The sequence below is a fragment of the Plecotus auritus genome (assembly GCF_963455305.1).
Source record: "Plecotus auritus genome assembly, chromosome: 9".
NCBI classification, from domain to species: domain Eukaryota; kingdom Metazoa; phylum Chordata; class Mammalia; order Chiroptera; family Vespertilionidae; genus Plecotus; species Plecotus auritus.
In genome coordinates, this window is record NC_137783.1 from 17,544,391 (window position 1) to 17,560,012 (window position 15,622).

Genomic DNA, 15,622 nt, shown 5'->3' on the forward strand with positions numbered 1-15,622 from the left:
TTTTCCTGCCATTGCTCTCCGGCCCAGCTAATTATGTTTGGGCAGACTTGATTTTGGCAAGAATGGGGTAATTCCTTCCACACTTACCAAATGCAGGGCTTGCTGAGGCAGGGCTGCTGTTTCCAGCTAGGCCCGGCCGAATCCCACTTGGCCAGGGGTCCGGGCTGTGCTGGGGCCTGGGCCACATCTGCTCACATGCACAGCTGCAGGGCCAGGCACCAGGGTAGGGAAAGTGGACCCCAGTCCTCCCACCTTCGCTCACTCTGACCCCAGGCAGCTGAGCGTAACTGGCTGGATCAGGACTTGCTGAGCCTTGAAGGATAATGAAGGTAGAGGATAGGGTGGTGTTTCAGGAGGAGTGTTTAGCTTTGGCTTTTATTTATGGAGCTCTTCCTGTGCTCCTGGCTGGACCAGAAGTTAGTATCTTTTCTCTGTAATCCTCTTTAAAAAAAAAAAAAAATATATATATATATATATGTGTGTGTGTGTGTGTGTGTGTGTGTGTGTGTGTATATATATGTGTGTATATATATATATATATTATTGATTTCAGAGAGGAAGGGAGAGGGAGAGAGAGATAGAAACATCAATAAGAGAGAATCCCATAGGCCCCACACTGGGGATGAGCCCGAAACCCGGGCATATGCCCTGACCGGGAATCGAACTGTGACCTCCTGGTTAATAGGTTGATGCTCAACCACTGAGCCATGCCAGCCAAGCTCTCAGCAATCCTCTTAATGAGCCTGTTTTAGTTCCATTGTATAGGTCAGGAAACTGAGGCTCAGCGAGGTCAAGGCTAAGGCCATACAGCTGGTAAATTGCTGAGCTGGGGTTGGAGCCTACATGTGCCCAGCTGCAAGGCCGAGGTCTTTCGAGGTCTTCTTGTTACAACACAGCTACTTCACCCTCCCTAGTCTCCGACACACACATCCTATTCAAAAAATGTTTTGTTTTAACCTCTTTGTGTGATACAAGGACATACTGGGAGTAATGGAGAGGCACGAAGTACTTTTTGGGCAGAATAGAGAACAGGTGCAACTAGAATATCTGCTCTGTGAAGGCAAATGGGGGTGTCATCCTTTTGGTTCACTATTGGATGCCCAATGCCTTAGACTAGAGTCTAACACCCAGTAGACACTTAGGAAACATTTGTAAAATAAATGAATAAGGTTCACAAGTCATTGGCCGTGGCCAGATCTAAATGTCCTTGAATGTTGCGGTTAGATATTGATGTGCCAGCGTCTGAAGACATTCAGGCTCTCCAGTGTGTTCCACGGCCCACCGGCGGAGGGTCCGGAGTGTAATCAGTGCCTGCCTGACGTGTGGCAGCGTTGTGATGACCAACCAAGGCCTTCTCACCCAGTCCCATGCCCCCTCACTCACACCCTTGGAGGTGGCTGTGTCCCAGCTCTGCCCCTACAGCCGGATGTCACCCCAGCGGCTCCTCTTTTAGACTTAAGAACAGTGGTTGTCCTCTCCAACAAGGCAGTGTACACAGACTTGGTTACAATGATTTCTCCGTTTTTTAATTTTCGTTTTGGGACCTAGCTGTTGAGGCTTCTGAAAACTGGACCTCCAGAGATAGAAGGGTGGACATTACGGTTACTAAGTGATCATTTTGAAGGCTCAGACAAGTCTTAAGTGAGTCCTAGGTATTCTTAGAAATCCTAGTGAAGAGAATGACAGATACTCAGGTCAGCTGCTGTCCACTCCTGTACATGCCACGCTCACTTGCCAATACAGTCTGATCAGGTGGGTTTTGCTCACTGAGTCCTTCTCTGCCTCAGGGGTTCCAGCTGCCGAAGCCACCAGAGCCCCCTTCTGTTGAGGTGGAGTACTACACCATTGCCGAATTCCAGTCCTGCATTTCTGACGGGATCAGCTTTCGAGGTGGACAGAAGGCAGAGGTGAGCCTTGGGCCCTGAGGCTGAGGGTTTTAACTCAGGCTGGTCCGAGACCTGCCGCGTTGCCCTTCTCTGTCTTCCTGGCACTGTGCCTGAGGGGCAAGCAGGGACAGTGCAGAAACAAGGTCCATAAAGCTAGTAAGTGCCACGGACAGGACTAGAACCCAGGACTCGTGTCTCCGCCCAATGCCGTGAAATGACCACAGGCCGTGGGGACAGCTGGTGCTCTGTAGGGAGGCTCTGGCCTCAGGCCATATCTCCCAGTTCAACTCACCTGCATCTTCCCATTCTCTTCCAACCTGAGAAACCCTTTCAGGGTCACCCAGGGAAGACCTAGCAATATCGGAGGCGGGAGGAGGATGGGAGTGGTGGAATGGTAGTTCTTTTTATACATATGGGTCCTTGGCAGTTGGGTTTTGTTGGGACTGGGTACAGTGCCTCTTCTAAGTGCAGTAACTTGGGGGAAGAAGGAACAGGGATCTGAGAGGAGGCCAGCCCGACCAGCGTGTTGAGAGGCTTGGAGGGCCAGGGGAGAGGGACCTGAACAGCAGGAGCCCCCCAGCGAGCAGATGATAGAGATCTGGGTTTGAGTTTCGGCCCATCACTCACTACGTTGGGCCCTGGGCCACTTACTCAGTGGCTCAGTTGGCTCACCTGTAAATAGAGATAATATCTCCTAGAACCACAGTATGAATGAAGCTCCTAGCCCAGCTCATCACAGGGTCTCAGTGATCCTCCCAGCTCACTGGCCTGCCCGCCCCTTCCCCCTAGGTCCGTGGTCAGCAAACTGCGGCTCTTTGGCCCCTTGAGTGTGGCTCTTCCACAAAATACCACGGCCTGGGCGAGTCTGTTTTGAAGAAGTGGCGTTAGAAGAAGTTTAAAAAATTTGGCTCTCCAAAGAAATTTCAATTGTTGTACTGTTGATATGTGGCTCTGTTGACTAATGAGTTTGCCGACCACTGCCCTAGGTCATCGACAAAAACTCGGGTGGCTGGTGGTACGTGCAGATCGGAGAGAAGGAGGGCTGGGCCCCCGCGTCCTACATCGATAAGCGCAAGAAGCCCAACCTGAGCCGCCGCACGAGCACCCTGACCCGGCCCAAGGTACCCCCACCGGCGCCGCCCAGCAAGCCCAAGGAGGCTGAGGAGGGTCCGGCAGGCACTGCCGAGAGCCAGGACTCCCCGCTGAAGCTCAAGTATGAAGAGCCTGAGTATGACATCCCTGCCTTTGGCTTCGACTCTGAGCCAGAGCTGAGTGAGGAGCCCACGGAGGACAGAGGCTCCGGGGACAAGCGACTGGCCCAGCCCCACAGGCCCTCGCCGGCCTCCTCCCTGCAGCGGGCCCGCTTCAAGGTGGGCGGGTCTTCAGAGGACGTGGCCCTGGAAGAGGAGACCATCTATGAGAACGAGGGCTTCCGGCCTTGTGCAGAGGACTCCCTGTCAGCCAGACGGTCCTCCCGGGACAGTGACTCCCCAGGAGGCTCCCCACTGTCCCTTGCCAGGAAAAACTCCCCCAAATCAGACTCCCCCAAAACATCCTCGCTCCTAAAGCTCAAGGCAGAGAAAAACGCCCAGGCGGAATTGGGGAAGAACCACTCCTCGGCCTCCTTTTCCTCGTCCATCACCATCAACACCACCTGCTCCTCCTCCTCCTCCTCCTCTTCCTCCTTGTCCAAGCCCAGCAGCGACCTGAAGCCCCGTTCTGCCTCGGACGCAGGCATCCGCGGCACCCCCAAGGTCGGAGCAAAGAAGGACGCTGACCTGAAGGCCGGGCTCACCTCCTGTGCTCGGGCCAAGCCATCTGTCCGGCCCAAGCCTTTCCTGAACAGAGCGGAGTCCCAGAGTCAAGAGAAGATGGACATCAGCACTTTACGGCGCCAGCTGAGACCCACAGGCCAGCTCCGGGGAGGCCTCAAGGGCTCCAAGAGTGAGGACTCAGAGCTGCCCCCTCAGACAGCCTCGGAGGGTCCCAACGAGGAGTCCAGGAGAGGCTCGGCTGACCTCATCACCCTCCCAGCTGCCACACCCCCATGTCCCACCAAGAAGGGGCGGGAAGGGCAGGCCACCTCCTACATGACGTGTAGTGCCTACCAGAAGGTCCAGGACTCGGAGATCAGTTTCCCTGCAGGCGTGGAGGTGCAGGTGCTCGAGAAGTTGGAAAGTGGCTGGTGGTATGTGAGGTTTGGGGAGTTGGAGGGCTGGGCCCCTTCCCACTATTTGGTGCTGGGTGAGAATGAGCCACCTGACCCCTCTGGCAAAGAGCCAGACGCAGTTACCGCCAAGAGCAAGCAGAAGGAGGGCAAGTCGGACAGCCTGGAGAAGATCGAGAAGCGGGTCCAAGCGCTGAATACCGTCAACCAGAGCAAGAGGGCCACGCCGCCCATCCCTTCTAAGCCTCCCGGGGGCTTCAGCAAGACTTCGGGTGCTGGGGTGGTGAAGATGAGGAATGGGGTTCGGCAGGTGGCAGTGAGGCCCCAGTCGGTATTCGTGTCCCCACCACCCAAGGACAACAACCTGTCCTGCGCCCTCCGGAGGAATGAGTCGCTCACAGCCACCGATGGCCTTCGAGGCGTCCGCCGTAACTCCTCCTTCAGCACCGCCCGCTCGGCGGCTGCAGAGGCCAAGGGCCGCCTGGCCGAGCGGGCCGCCAGCCAGGGCTCAGACAGCCCTCTGCTGCCCACCCAGCGCAATGGTATCCCCGTGTCCCCCGTGCGCCCCAAGCCTATCGAGAAGTCCCAGTTCATCCACAACAACCTCAAAGATGTGTATGTGTCGATCGCAGACTACGAGGGGGACGAGGAGACAGCGGGCTTCCAGGAGGGTGTGTCCATGGAGGTCCTGGAGAGGAACCCCAATGGCTGGTGGTACTGCCAGATCCTAGACGGGGTGAAGCCCTTCAAAGGCTGGGTGCCCTCCAACTACCTGGAGAAAAAGAACTAACGGGGCATGGGTCCTTCCAGCCTGCGTGTGGATGAGTGGTGAGATGAAGACAATAGGGAAAGGGGAGGGGGAGGGGGAGGGGTGGGGGGAGGACAACATTAAACCCTGCAGAAGGTGTGACCTCAAGGACACTCCCCTCCAGGCTGTCCCTGGCTGGGAGGTGGGGTCTGGTGGGGGCCACCTTGAGCAGAAGGCCTGAGACCAGAGTGAGACAGCTGAGCCCCATGTGTGCCCCTTGGAGACTTCACTGATGGGCTCAGCACCGTCTGGGACAGGCCTGTGGGAAACCCCAGTTGTGCCTTGGCTGCAAATCTGGAAAGGATGTGGTCCTAGGGGCCTCCATGCCCTGCCCCAGCCTAGCCCGGTTCCAGTTGCTGGCAGCTTGTCACCAGGGGTGGCCCGGGCATCATCCTCACTGTAATGGCGAATTGTGCCATTGGTGGGGATTGCCACCGCCCACTACGGGTGGTATGGTAGAAGACGCCTCTGGCTTTGGGGCTTGGAGGCATCTCCTGCGAGCTCAGCCTGTCCCTGGCCAGGCCATTGTGTCTGTTAGTTGAAGAAAAAGCAGTTCCCCAGGTGCCAGCAAGGACCACCTTCCTTCGCTGTCACTGACCTTGAGAAGAGTGCCTGGGCGCCCGTGGAGACCCAGCAGCCCCATTTACAGAGGACGGGCAGAGCCGGGGTCTCTCACAGTCTGCACAGACTTTATTTTGGATATTTCTGGGTGGGCAGTTTCTTTGCATGTTTTGGGAGAGGTTTATTGATTTGGGGCTTTTCGGTTGGGCCCTGGGTTTTGGTCTTATTTTAGGGGTTGTTTGGGGGCCTAAGGACGGTCAGCCTCACAGGGGATGGGATGGGGGTGGGTGGGCTTTTCTGTCATACTCTTGTGGGAGGTTGGTTGTTGTTTGTGTTTCACATGTTCCCCTCCACAAGCTGGAGTCGTTTCGTTTGGTTTCCACTGTGTGGACAGTGCCTGAGGGGCTGGGGGCTGAGAAACCCCCGCTCCCAGACCGCGAGGCACACACCGTCTGGTGCGTGCCCAGCCCAGGAGGGAGGAGGGTCTCATTCAGGAGCGAAGGCGGCTCTCGGGCTGCTGGGTGACCGCCATTCTGTGTACAGTCTCCCACCTGGGCAGGACCGAAAGCCTGAGGGGACCCCCAACGGGGCCTCCAGGCCAGACTGGAGCAAACACCACCAGCCTGCCGGCGATGCCACCGGGACCAAGGAGATGGAGGACCCCAGACCAGGAGCTGACCTGGTTGTTCCGAGGGGCAGTGCCCCGTGAAGAGAGAAGCGAGAGAATAAAGTCCCTGTCAACTTCGGGTCTTTCGATCATTGACATTTCAGAGGGGACCCTCCAGAAGCCAGGCGGCTTCCCGAGGACTCACCCTTTGCTGGGAGTGGATTTCCACACGTGCCTTTGACTTCGGACAGGTCAGGCTTCACAGCCGCCGATTCAGCTGCCAGAATCCTGGACAAAGGTTGGTGTTTTCTCTCTCCACCTGCTTCCCACCCAGGACGGAGATGTTGCCTGAAGATGAGCATGGGCCCCAGGTTTTGTGCCTTCCGTACCCCATGCGCCCCCTCCTGACCGTCCTCCTCCCCGTACACTGAAGCCTGGCAGCTATAGCAAACTGCTCATGTTCTCTGTTAAAGGGCCGTGGTGAGATTTTGTTCCTTTTGTTTGTGAGTTTGTTTAAAATGGAAATTAGTTATTTTCTTCTGCTGGACAGTATTAAATAGAGCAGGATGTTGAGTTAATCTGCTAGATTGCAGTACTAATGGTAGTGGTTTAGTGTCTTCATATTAATATTATTTGGACTTATTTGAACAATAATGATAAAGAAGTGGTTCATTATTTTTTAATTAATGCACTTTAATAAGGTGGAATGGAAAGAAACCCAGAGAGCAAAGTGCATTACTTAAAGATGCAGTATATACTTTTCTCATTTTTAAGCAGCACATATTTATTGAAAGAAAAAAAAGTAATTTATGATTATTTAAAATAAAATTTAAAAGTAGAGTGACTGTCGGGTTAAAGGACCTTCCACGTAGCTATCTGCCAGGGGGAGGGCCCCAGTGGCCTCACTCCTCAGATGTCTGCACTGAGCCAGTTCAATCATAACGTGACAGCCAGGCCAGGAAGGAGTACAGGACGCATCTGCCAAGCACAGAGCATCTCAGTTGGACTGGACCACAGTGCTCCCCAGAGCCTGCCTTCCCCTGCCCTTCCTCACTGTCTGTACTGCCCTGTGGGGCTCTATACCACCACCACCAGGGCCCACATTCCCCTGCCCCTCAAGGGCCCTCTCTCCTTGATCCCCAGTGCTCTAAGTGATGGTCATTAAAAGTGACCTCAAAGGTCACTCCATCCCATCCTCTCCTGTTACTGCAGCCCAAGGACAGGAAATGACTCCCAAAATCACATAGCTAAGTTTACTGGCAGACCTCCCCACGGCATCCATCCTTGCACTCCTACCCAACCCCCTTCGAGCTTATTGTGTGGTCATCATGTTTACATTGGGACATCCAGCCCTGAGGATGGCCGGGAGTTGCTCAGGCATCCAGGGAAAGTGGGGAATGCTGCCACCTGGTGACAGCATGGAGATTTGGGCAGTGAACAGGGATTGCCTTGTCCCATCTTTGCCCCTTGCCCCTCACCATCACCCCCTTAATTCACAGCACAGCACAAATCCTGCAAACCGAAAGAGAATATTAATACTTGAATCAAAAAAGGGTGCATGCCAGTCCCTCTCAGACATGGCTAGGTGATGCCAGGCCTTGTGCCCCTGGACCCCTAGCCCTACCCAGGGCAAGAGGGCCTTTCCCTAGAGCTACTGAGCTGCTTTGTGATGTTGGAGGGTACTGCTGGCAGCAGGTGGAGGAGGGAGGGGCCTGGGGCTCTGACCCATCTGGAGGAAAACCAGATCGGCATAAAAAAGGAAAAAGAAAAATGAAATCTCAGCAGTGTCCAAACCTAGTTTTCCATTAGTTACGATTAAAAATGTGAAATGACATTGTGTGGCTGTATACTGCAACTTTAATCATAATGAGCCCTTCTGAGGTCATTATTGAGGTTTATATAATGCCTGAAGATGCATCATTGGTGCTTTTTCTTTGTTGAAAGACTTTTTCTTTTATTATAAGGGGGTGGGGAGAAATGTCTTCTTTTCTCTCCCTTTATAACAGCGGGCCTGGCTGGGCTTCCTGGCCCTGCCATGCTGTTTCCACTAGGCCAAGGGACCACAGGGGCAGCAAGAGGGAGCTGGGAGGGGTGACCCTGAACAGCAGGTGTGCCATCTGCTCCTAGCTGTGGCCGGGCCCTGCCTTGCCAGCCCTCAGCCCCATCCACCCTGAGCCTGGCCCCAACAGCTTCTCTTTGTTCCTCCTCCATTCTCCATTTTGACGAAGGCATTATATAGAATCATTTTAATCACTTTCAGATGTTAGAGCAGCATATTTTACTGGCATTTATCCATCGCTTTCCTCAGCAAGGCATGTTACTACCCTTATCATCTAAGGAAAAAAAGACAAGGGAATTTCGGCCAAGCATTATTTTCATATTACTAGTATTTGCAGAGTAGATGTAGAACTATTTAAATTTAGACCTTGGTTTGGTAGTTTATTTTTTTTTTTAAGGGAAAAAAGATAAGGTAACCCCTACTTTTCCTGTTTTTGTATTTAACTAATATATTATTTCTTTAAGGTTACTCACTTACCCTATTCCCTTCAAATACTTTGCATTCTCAATCGAAAATGAAAACCATCTGAGAGACAGGAAATGTGCAATATTATCAAGAGGGATGCCAGGGCTTGTTGGGACGGTGGCGGGAGACCCGGTGGCCCAGTCTGTCGATGGAGGGAGGCGGGGCTGCTGGGAGAAGTGGGAGCTGTGGAGCAGACAGGTGGTCCAGGTTATTGATCATTTTCCCTCCTCTCCTGTCCCCCTTCCCTGGCAAGGTGTGTCAGGGGTCCCCGCCAGAGGACAGCCCCTTTTTCTGTTGGGTGTCATCCACCCAGAAGAAGGGATTCAGGGAAGTAGCATGGGGCTCTTGACCTCCCGGGGCCCCTGCCCTCAGAGCAGAGCAAGGACATCCAGGAACGGTTCCTTGTTTTCATTTCCGTTGTTTCCAGCCAGCTGCTCAGAAAGACCTGTCCCAAGTGTCACTCACCAGCCCTCGCTCACCCCAGCCTCCTGATGTTTGGGCCATGATCCTTTTGATGTATGTTTGAGTCTTTCTAAAACTGTGTAACCTCAGTTCAGTTTATGGGCAGGAACCCTAGATGTAACCAAATCCTTTTTTGGGGAGGTGGGTGCCTTCAGCCCTGCATATCCCAGCGAGACACCAATTTCCACAAGCCTGCAGCTGGGCCTGGTGCTAACCTGGGCCACCCATTCATCTCAGTGACTTCAGCCGAGGAGTGAGCCCTGCCTCTGCTCAACACCCCAACGGTCGATCCCCAGAGGGTCTCGGAGAAGCAGCTGAGGGGCCTACCCAGGTCTCTGCGGACAGAACTGCCCACAACAGGTACCAAAGCGGCCTCCTCCCAAGTTGGCACAGGCAGAGGAAGCAGCAGGGTGGGAAGTCTCTGCGTTCAAGCCCTTGGAGCTCTGCTCCTCGGCTCCAGGGACGCCCTTGCTGGCTTGTCCCCTCCACCTGCAGTACTGTACGCTTGCTGTTCCACCCCGTTTGGTGCATTTCTGTACAAATATGGATCTATGTGCCAAGTGGACTGTGCCCCGTGTATGGGTCTCTCCCCTTGGAGTGTCTACAGCTATGTCCAACCTTTGAAAATCTTGACGCAGAGCTCTCTGGAAAAGAGAACCATCCACATAACGAATTAAGATTCCCTCACTTTTTTGAGGGCTGTGTGTTGTGTGTGTGTGTGTGTGTGTGTGTGTGTGTGTGTGTGTGTATGTAATTTCCCACTGGAACGAAGTAGAATGGGGTTAGAGAAAACTAGCGGGCACGCTGTCTCCATTGTAGTCCTTGGCATTGGGCAGGCCCCACGGGACTCACAGCTTCTGGCAGCAAGTGTGTGTTATTCACACACGTAACTCTGGCTGGAGAGTGCAATGTGTCTTTTTTTTTTTTTTTGGTAATTATTTTATTAAGTATTTAGTTGGAAACTTCACACTGGCATTAACAGATCTAGCAGAAGCAGCCTAGGCCATCGTCCCAGGCTCCCAAATAAAGTTGTGGAAAAGAGATGCTGCTGAGTGTGCTATGTGGCAGGCCGAATCCCACCCATTGCCATGCATGTCATCACCGTGGGATGATGGCCCTCGGCTCGTTTCTGAGGATGATCAGGGCGAGAACTTGCTCACAGTGAGCTCAGCAGACCTGCACGTGCATGTACATCAGCACCTGTCTAGTCCTGGGGCCCTGACACTTGATGGGACTAGTGTGAAGGGTTCCCCCTTGACCTTCCTGAGATTTCTGCCAAAGTCATGATCCCTGTTTGGGGCAGCCTCTGTGGTTCTCATGCTCCGTGACCAGAGAAGGATGGGGTCAGTGACCTATTGCCTTATTTCAGGAAAAGCAACCCCACTGATTTGAGCTTCCCTCCTGTTTTGTCCTGTGCACCTGGGCTCTCAGGCAAGAAGTTGGGCACATTGGTGCTTATAGACTAGGCAGGCCTGGTCCCAACCTGCCTATAAGGTTGAGATTGCCATGCGATCCTCCTGACCCATTCCTGTCTTTCTAATCTTGAGTTTGCACTTGACCTTGACAATCACCCACCCGAGTCCTAGAACTTAGTGGCCTTAGAGAATGGGTTCCTGCGCTAAAGGTCCCTCCTTTGCACCCCCAGTTTCATCCTGGCTAATGGGTCTGGACTTCAGGAGGCAAGAGAGAGGGGAAAGAATTGTTTTAAAGCAAAAGGATGGATCAAGCATGTTGGAGACAAGCAAGAGGCATGTCGGCAAGATGAGTATGTGCATGTGTGGCTTGTTTGGGTGTCTGGGACTGACCGTCCCTTCTCTGGGAAGGTGGCTTCCAGAAGAGGGTGTCTAGACAGAAAGGGAAAAGTGTGAGAAGGCTGAGAGAGGGTTTGGAGTCTTGTCTTTATTAAAAATAAGGAAGAAGTTGGTTCTAAGTGTTTCAGGAAGAAGAGAGCAGGTAGGAAGGGAATTTAGTGATTCAACACACAAGGGTCCAGCCAGATCAGGTTGGAAATAAGGCTGGAGAAGCTGGCCAGAGGAAACACTACTTGCTGTGCCACAAGCTGGGTCCCTAGCAAGTTCTTAATGGACGGTCACTGATTTACTCAGTGGAGAGAGTGAGTCACCAGCAACAATTTGTATTTTGAGTTTGGAGGTCCTGGCTCCAGAATCTTCATCCATCTCCCAGGTTCCCAGCTGGTTTTGCCCACCTCCTTTTGTCTAATCCACAGCTGACCTCTCAAATTGTTTAAATCAAAGACTAGAGACCAAATGGGTCATGTAGTTGGAGACCCACCCTCCCCCCCAAACTGGAACCTCAGGGTCCAGATACCATCAAGCTCATCTGGGAGGAAGGCAACCTTGTTTGTTCTTCTCAAGTGTCTCTGATGATACCTTTGGTTATTCAGTTGGCTGAGCCTGCCCACTGGTGTGACTTAGAAGACAGGGCGAGGGGGTTGTACAGTGCACACTCATCCATGGATATGCCCTTTCATGTTTAATGGCCTATGACCAAGACACACTGGTAAACAACCACCATTCTTGAATCTGCATCTTGTTCTCTGCAACAGGTTTTCTTTAAATGCAGGACACAGGATGGGAAAGGGTTTCGCTGCTAGTTACTGAGCGGTTCGCAGGAAGGAGACCCGAGTGATGCACATGTGAGTGGCAGGTCCCTTAAGTGTGGGTTTGTGGACTGCATGGTTCCATGTGAACTGGCTGCCTCGGCTCCAGAACTCTGGGGGATTTCTCGTGGTGTCCACTTAACCCGCCCCCCCCAGATCCTAGTGGGCTCTGGGGGGTCACGTTGTTTCCTCTTACCCCCTCAGCAGAGAAACTGAAGGACAGGACATTAAATTGAATGCAGTCAATTTGAGCACTAAAAAATTTCCAGGGTCAATGGTGGTGCTAAACTATCTCCATGTTTCTGTTATTTTTAATAGTGGGGTGTTTTTTATTCTCATCACAAAAATGCAGTGTCCTTGGGGAAGGGATCCAGCCCCTTGGCCTGCACCTTCCCAGGTGTCCTTTATCATTTTGACGGGACTCTTTGGTCTGCAGAAATACTACGACTCGGCATGCTTCTAGACTGTAAGATTTGGGTTGTTTTGTTTTGTATTTTATGTTTACATGCATCTTCTTGTATTTCCCTGAAAATTAAATAAAGTTTTTGACCTTTTTAACTCAACAGAATCACCTCTTAATTCTCCTTAATGCCAGAAAACCCATCCAGCTGAATGGCAAAAGCATCCCCAACGTAGAATGAATTACAGGATCCATGTCCTCTGGGGACGCAGGGGGTCGGGGAGGAGAAGCCTCTGACTCTCCCAACTCTTGCTGAACTCTAACAAACAGGGCTGGGCCGTCCTGATGTAGGAAGCAGTCCATCACTGTTCAAGGCTGGGCAGAGGGTCCTCATTGTGTCTAGATCCCATCTGCCACCCCCAGCCTCTGCAGCCAGCCAGACCTGCTCATCTATAAAGTTTCTCTAAAGGTCTCAGGCCAGAGGCCTGACTTTCCTGCCCAGCTATGCCACCCATTTGGTGCACCCACCGGAGCTCAGCTGGGGCACAGGATGGGAGACCCTGTCTAGGAACTCGGCACTCTCTGCTGACCTGAGGACCTGTCATCCTTCCATTAGCCACTAGGTGGCGCTACCACCCCACAAGGGGTGCGGGCCAGGTATGGGTTCAGCTCAGCCAAGAGAAAGCTGAGCAGGCCTCATGGACTCCCGCTGCTGCCCCAACAAACACTGCTGCTCAACAACCCAGAGACCTGAGGCTACCAAAGGGCATGGCTTCTCCCTTTCAACGTACAAGGCTCACCTGGCATTCTGGCCCCCAAACTGCATGCACACACCCCACACACATTGGCCCTCCCTTCCCAGCCCTCCACACTCTGCAACACAGCCCTTAGGCTGGTACAAATCACCTTTATTCACAATCACAGCGACCCAAGTTCACAAAGGAGGCAGTAACTACCCCACACTAACAGACGATGGATGGATGGATGGATGGATGGATGGATGGATGGATGGATGGATGGGTGGGTGGGTGGCTTCCTCTCCCCAACCTTCAGGCCAGGCAGCCCCTGTACTTACCTCTGAAATGGATCCTTTGACTGGATAGGATCCCCACCCCCACCGAAGGGGTCACCAGGGGTCAGAGACTGGGGAGACCTGTAGCAGAACTATGACTTCTCAAAGACCCACTGCAAGGCTGGGACAGACTCCACCCCACCCCACCCCACCCCACACAGCCCCTCACCAAAGAACTAAGAGTCACACAAAGTCTCCTCCCCAAACAATCATTTTACAGAGCTGGCAGCTGAGGCGCAGAGGGCTCAGACCTGGCCACGGGGGATGTAAAAAGCCATCTGAGGGGGCAGAGGGCTGGGAGGCTGGGGGGAGACTAGGCTAAGATTCTTGAAAGCTGGCCCCAGCCCATGGCCTATCAGGACAGGGCGAGCAGGGCAGAGATGACTATAGCCTAAGAGCACGTGGGGGGCACTCCCTCACCCCAGAACCAGGAATAAGAACCCAGAGGCGCTGGGACTCTGTCCCTACCCCTCTCATCTTTCCTGGGGATGGAGTGCCTCCCCTAAGAACAGACTCCCTGCCTCTCACTAGGCTCCCCAGCCCTGTTCCCTGGCCCAAGCTGGGCTCCCCTCCTTCAGCCTTCCCAGAACCTTTTATGTCCTGTGGAGGGGGCACTCTTAGGCCTCCTGCCGTATTTGAGCTGACTGTAACCCTGCTCCGGCCCAAGGAGGAAGGGCACTTTGTGGCTCCGAGTGACCCACCAGTCCAGAGAATTAAGGAGGCTCAATTTGCCTCTGTAAAATGGGCACAATTCACCAGGAGGCCTCCAATTCAGCCCTGTTTAAGGAGTTCTAACTCATGGTAAGCAGAGCTAACTATGGACTTTTAGCTGGAGTCTGGGAAATGCTGCCCCTCTCAATCCACACACACCAGGGCAGCATTTCTAGGGGCCTGAAGGGTGGGAACTCGCCCCCCGGCCCCCCAAAAAATACCCCACAAACCAAATAAATAAATAAATTACAATAAAGAAGAAAGGTGGTCTTACTCCAGGAAACCTCCCTGCCCCCCACCCCAGGGCCCTGGCCTTGCCTGGGGACGCTCCACATCTCTGAGCATCAGCCAGGCCCAGGACAGCACTGAGGGAGGACAGGTCACAGAGAGGAGATACAGACCTGTTCTTAGAGACCCTGACAGAAGACAGACCCTGCTCTCCAGCCAACCAAGGGGCGAGATGATTGGGGCAGGAAGGCTATGGCCAGGAAATGGCCCTCTGCATCTCTGCCAGGGCACAGGGCCAGACACTTAGAACCTGGAGCCTCCTGCGGCCTGTCTGGGAGAGGTATCCGCGGCCTGCCTTCCCCTGGCTTCCAGGCCCAAGGGGCAGGGAGGAGACGAACAGGTCAGAGTAAGGCAGCAGCTCAGGGGCCACCTGCTCAGGGCTGCTGTCGAGCAGGCCGTGCACTGCTCAAGGGCAGCTGGCAGAGGGAGCAAACTGATGTCCAGTCCACACTCCACTAGCCAAGCCACACACCCTGGCCCAGGGCCACATCTGCCCAGAGGAAGGTACACGCTTTCTAATTCTCACAAAGATGCCACATGGGCTAGAAGTCGGTCCCAGATGGGGAAGGGGTGGAACAGGCCGAGACCCCAATTTAGTCCCTCAGCGTGAGCAGAAGAGCTGAGCACAGAGAAGGGAAAGGTGGACAAAGTGTAGACTCCTCCCCTCCCCTCTGCTGGGCGATTTGCTTCTGCTCCTTTTATCCCCAAACCTGTATGGTACCCCTTTTCTCCCCAAACTTTCAGGGACCTCAGTTTCCCAAGTTTAATGGAGAAGGGAAAAAGAGTTTCCAAAATGAGGAAGAAGAGAAGGGCCCCGTGGCTTGCCCCTCAGCTGGTGCTGGGCTGCAGTCCGAGGAGGCGGCGCGAGGGGTGGGCGCGCCGGGCTAGGAGCTCCGGTAAGTCTTGATGATGTCCTTGATGGGGCGGCGGCAGATGGGGCAGCAGGCGTGCAGAGCCTTCTTGAGGCGCAGGCCACAGGCATAGCAGAGGCACATGTGGCCACATGTGTAGATGACCGTGTCCACTGCGTGCTCATAGCAAATGGTGCACTCATCACTCCACTGGCCCGTGCCTGGGGTCACTGGCGACTCGGGCAAGCTCACCGGCGAGTTGGGGGCTGTCCCTGGAGGTGAGGGGACACCAGTCAAGGGAGACTTGGTCCAGTCCAGCCCCAGGTTCATGGGAAGGGAGCCCCCTGGCCTCTTGTCCCCCCTCCAGTTATCAGATCTACCTGTTTACTCTGACACCCCAACTTCCTGGACACAAGGGGAGAGGATGCACTTTGGGCAGCCAGCCCCTCAGCTCCCAGACCAGGGGCCAGGGTGTCCATGAAGCAGGGATGGAGGAGGAGGGGGAAGAAAAAAGGGGGCCCAAAATCTTTTAAGGCAGGCTCCGCCTGAGCTATCCTTTGGTGTTCCCTGTAAGCTAAAAATGTCCTTTGGAGAAAGGTACCCAGCTAGGGGACAGAAATGGCCATCCAACAAGGGTTCACTAGGCTCCTCCCGCTCCTCCAGGG

The 15,622-nt window shown here is 53.8% G+C and overlaps 2 protein-coding genes across 9 annotated transcripts in view; one reads left to right on the forward strand and one right to left on the reverse strand.

The window, feature by feature from the left end:
* Nucleotides 1–6,623, forward strand: part of SH3PXD2A (SH3 and PX domains 2A) — a gene marked incomplete at its 5' end in the record, with an annotated part of 261,903 nt that extends 255,280 nt beyond the window's left edge. For 5 of the 6 annotated variants that reach the window (XM_080687644.1, XM_080687640.1, XM_080687643.1 and 2 more), the window contains 3 exons: nucleotides 1,788–1,907; nucleotides 2,873–4,881; nucleotides 5,966–6,623. In XM_080687644.1, the coding sequence (XP_080543770.1) occupies nucleotides 1,788–1,907; nucleotides 2,873–4,843 (2,091 nt within the window). In that variant the 3' untranslated portion in view covers nucleotides 4,844–4,881; nucleotides 5,966–6,623. The remainder of the gene's footprint in view (nucleotides 1–1,787; nucleotides 1,908–2,872; nucleotides 4,882–5,965) is intronic. The other variant, XM_080687641.1, reaches the window with a different exon arrangement.
* The window catches only part of NEURL1 (neuralized E3 ubiquitin protein ligase 1), a 78,891-nt gene continuing 68,244 nt past the window's right edge, over nucleotides 4,976–15,622 (reverse strand). For all 3 annotated transcript variants that reach the window (XM_080687646.1, XM_080687648.1, XM_080687647.1), the window contains one exon: nucleotides 4,976–15,229. In XM_080687646.1, the coding sequence (XP_080543772.1) occupies nucleotides 14,991–15,229 (239 nt within the window). In that variant the 3' untranslated portion in view covers nucleotides 4,976–14,990. The remainder of the gene's footprint in view (nucleotides 15,230–15,622) is intronic.